This window comes from Hydractinia symbiolongicarpus, chromosome 12, assembly GCF_029227915.1.
Source record: "Hydractinia symbiolongicarpus strain clone_291-10 chromosome 12, HSymV2.1, whole genome shotgun sequence".
NCBI lineage: Eukaryota > Metazoa > Cnidaria > Hydrozoa > Anthoathecata > Hydractiniidae > Hydractinia > Hydractinia symbiolongicarpus.
In genome coordinates, this window is record NC_079886.1 from 5,984,992 (window position 1) to 5,988,139 (window position 3,148).

At 28.7% G+C, this 3,148-nt stretch overlaps 1 protein-coding gene across 1 annotated transcript; it reads left to right on the plus strand.

Moving 5' to 3' along the window:
• The first annotated feature begins 817 nt into the window (after positions 1–817).
• LOC130621187 (melanocyte-stimulating hormone receptor-like) lies at positions 818–2,887 on the plus strand. Its single transcript, XM_057436505.1, has 3 exons — positions 818–897; positions 1,753–1,831; positions 1,979–2,887. Exons 1-3 carry the CDS (start codon positions 818–820, stop codon positions 2,885–2,887), a joined length of 1,068 nt encoding a protein of 355 aa, XP_057292488.1.
• The last annotated feature ends 261 nt before the right edge of the window (positions 2,888–3,148 follow it).

A 3,148-nucleotide genomic window follows, 5' to 3' on the forward strand; every position in this document is an offset into this window, starting at 1 on the left:
CAGATAATAGATAATAACAGATAAAATTGGACATACTGTTTTTTGTTTAATAACAATAAATTTAAAAGCTTCACCTTTAGCGGAAAAACCATAAGAGTGAGCTTTAATAGAAACTTTGTATTATTTTTTAATACTTAAATTTCTTTTCCTAGAAAATTTTTATTAGTTTCCGAGATAAATCATGCAAAATTATGACATCAAAAATTATACCCTGAAAAACATTTGTTCGTATAAAGTATAATGAGAATAACTAAGCTTCAATACACCTGTAAATATATTCCAATTATCAAAAAATGAATATGTGAAAACAATACAGCTAGCTAAACCTTTTCGCACCTAGCATAAATAGTTAGCATCAGTAAAGAAATGCCTAGGGCTTAGATTTCTAGAGCCGTCCAACATCTTTTTCAAATAAAAGAAAAAATAACTAAAGATAATTTTTTAAGTTCATATAATTTTTTTCGTTTTCCCAGGAGGTACCATAAATCCCGATTGAGTCACGAGACGCTCACTCAACAACTTAAGGTTTTTAGTGCGGCGTTTAATCGAAGGAGATAATTATTCAAAAAGCAAAATCTCATGGAAGCTGATGATTCAAATAAACTGTTCGCAAACGCGTTGGATTAGACGTCCGAGCAAAGTCCATTTGTCTTTACAACGGTTATGTGTTGGTCAACCATAACTGAAGTGTTTCCTTAAGTAGCTAACTTTGTGTCGTGCCTCGTTTAAGCATTGCATGTCTTCAAATATGCGTTGTAGTGCAATATAACATGCGGAGTTTAGCCGAGCAGCGATTAGTGGAAAGTCAATGTAAAAAATGCCGTTTCTGGCAGTTGTTAGAAGATATGTTTACATATTGACGAAATGTCCAAATGTCACGAAAAGCATACATCACAAGTACGTCATCGGTCTTGGAGCTCGGGTTTTTTTAAAACTGGCACAGAATTCACTGTATTGTTTGGTTTCACAATAAAATATAACCATTTTGAAGAACTTTGTGCAAGGTTTTTCCCGTTGAAGGTGCATTATATGTTTGCGGAACCTTACTGTGAACCAATCAAATGACATCGTTTCAGATTGGCGTTCATTTTGGCGGTTAAATTTACTATATATATATATATATATATATATATATATATATATATATATATATATATATATATATATATATATATATATATATATATATATATATATATATATATATATATATATATATATATATATATATATATATATATATATATATATATATATATATATATATATATATATATATATATATATATATATATATATATATATATATATATATATATATATATATATATATATATATATATATATATATATATATATATATATATATATATATATATATATATATATATATATATATATATATATATATATATATATATATATATATATATATATATATATATAAATATATATATATATATATACAAATCAATTGTTTTTTCCGCTACACCATATTACTCTTCAGGGTTCGGCTATATTCATTTTTTTTTAACTAAATAGTACACAATTTAAGTTGTTATCTGTGTTTAAAACCGAACGTATTATCCAACACATAAGACATATTCACAAAATTGTGAAAATTTAGAAAAATAAAAATGAATTAGTTTCATACTCAATTAAATCAATACTTCAGTTACTTATAGTCACCTATGAAGATATGTATATAAAAACCGTGGAGATGTAAAAGAAGAGAAAATACATTTTCTTTAGAGTTATTGAACTCATGCGTGATGGAAGAACAGGTGCTGCATTCAAAGAAAACGCACTATCTCTAAATTTGCCACGGGAAGTAAGTTCGATTGTTTAAAAACAAATTTTCATTGGCCAATTCCTTTATACCTCCATGTAAAAACATACAACACATTTGTGTATTAATATGAGATTTTTTATTTTATTTTTATCATGTGCACGAACGTAACGAACATTGCGTATTCAGAGTGCCCTTAAAATGGTACTGGTTAGTTATTTCTTGCTTGTTCTAATTTTCTTGGCGTTGTGTTTACACCTTTTAGCACTATTTTCCTTGTGTAAACACAAAAAACAAAATAAAAATCAGAAAGTATTACTGATAAACTTGAGTGTAACAGAAATTCTTCTTTTGATGTTTGGAATTTATAATGAAATAGTATATATGCACCCATATGTTAGTAGATGGAAGTTATGGCATCAAATATTCACTTACCTACACTCAGCAGGAAATCTTGCGTTGCTTTTTGCTATGTTTTTAATCATAACAGATCGTTTTCTTTGCATTTCTTTGCACATAAAATATGGTTATATTGTCACAAAACAACGCTTGGTGAAATTTACAATTGCAGCTTGGATTATAAGTGGACTTACAGCATTTCTAGTAATTATTGTTGAAGATATTGACTTACATCAATATTCCTACGCTGTGACAATTACAAATGGAGTTTATGTTTTGATAGCTGTGGTGGTCTATTCGATCATTGGTTTGCATTTAAAGCGAAGAAGAAGAAATTTTCAACAAAATGTAAGAAATGGAGAGTCAATAACAAACGCTAAACAATTTATCGTACCGTTTTTACTTGTTTTTACTTTCATCATATTTTCGTCCATCCCGAAATGCATCACTACATGGTGCGTATTGAAATGTAACAAAGACAACATAGATACCGAATTTATCTTTAAAATCAGAGGTACTTTATTGATTTGCGGTTTTATTATTGATCCATTAATTTACGTATTTCTTAACAAACCATTGAGGGATGTGGCACTCAACTATCTGTGTTGTAAACGATTCCATTCAACTACATCAGATAATTTAACTGCGTTACGAAACATCGCCGTTGTTAATGGCAATATCGAAAAAGTCTCGGATTGATAACGCGGTCGGAACATTTGTCCGCGCACAAAAAGTCGTATGTCCATGTTCCGCGTGATCACATGAGCAAATCAGAAGTTCGGAAACAATAATTTAAAGTAACTTTTTTTAAAAATATAATCTCGTTCTCTAGACTCTCACACATACATCGTTATACCAACGATCCAGTAGATATCCGTACAACATCTACTGGGGTTTAATATTTTCTAAAACGAATTTATCCCCGTGTATTAAATTCAAGAAAGTTATATGCCTTATATT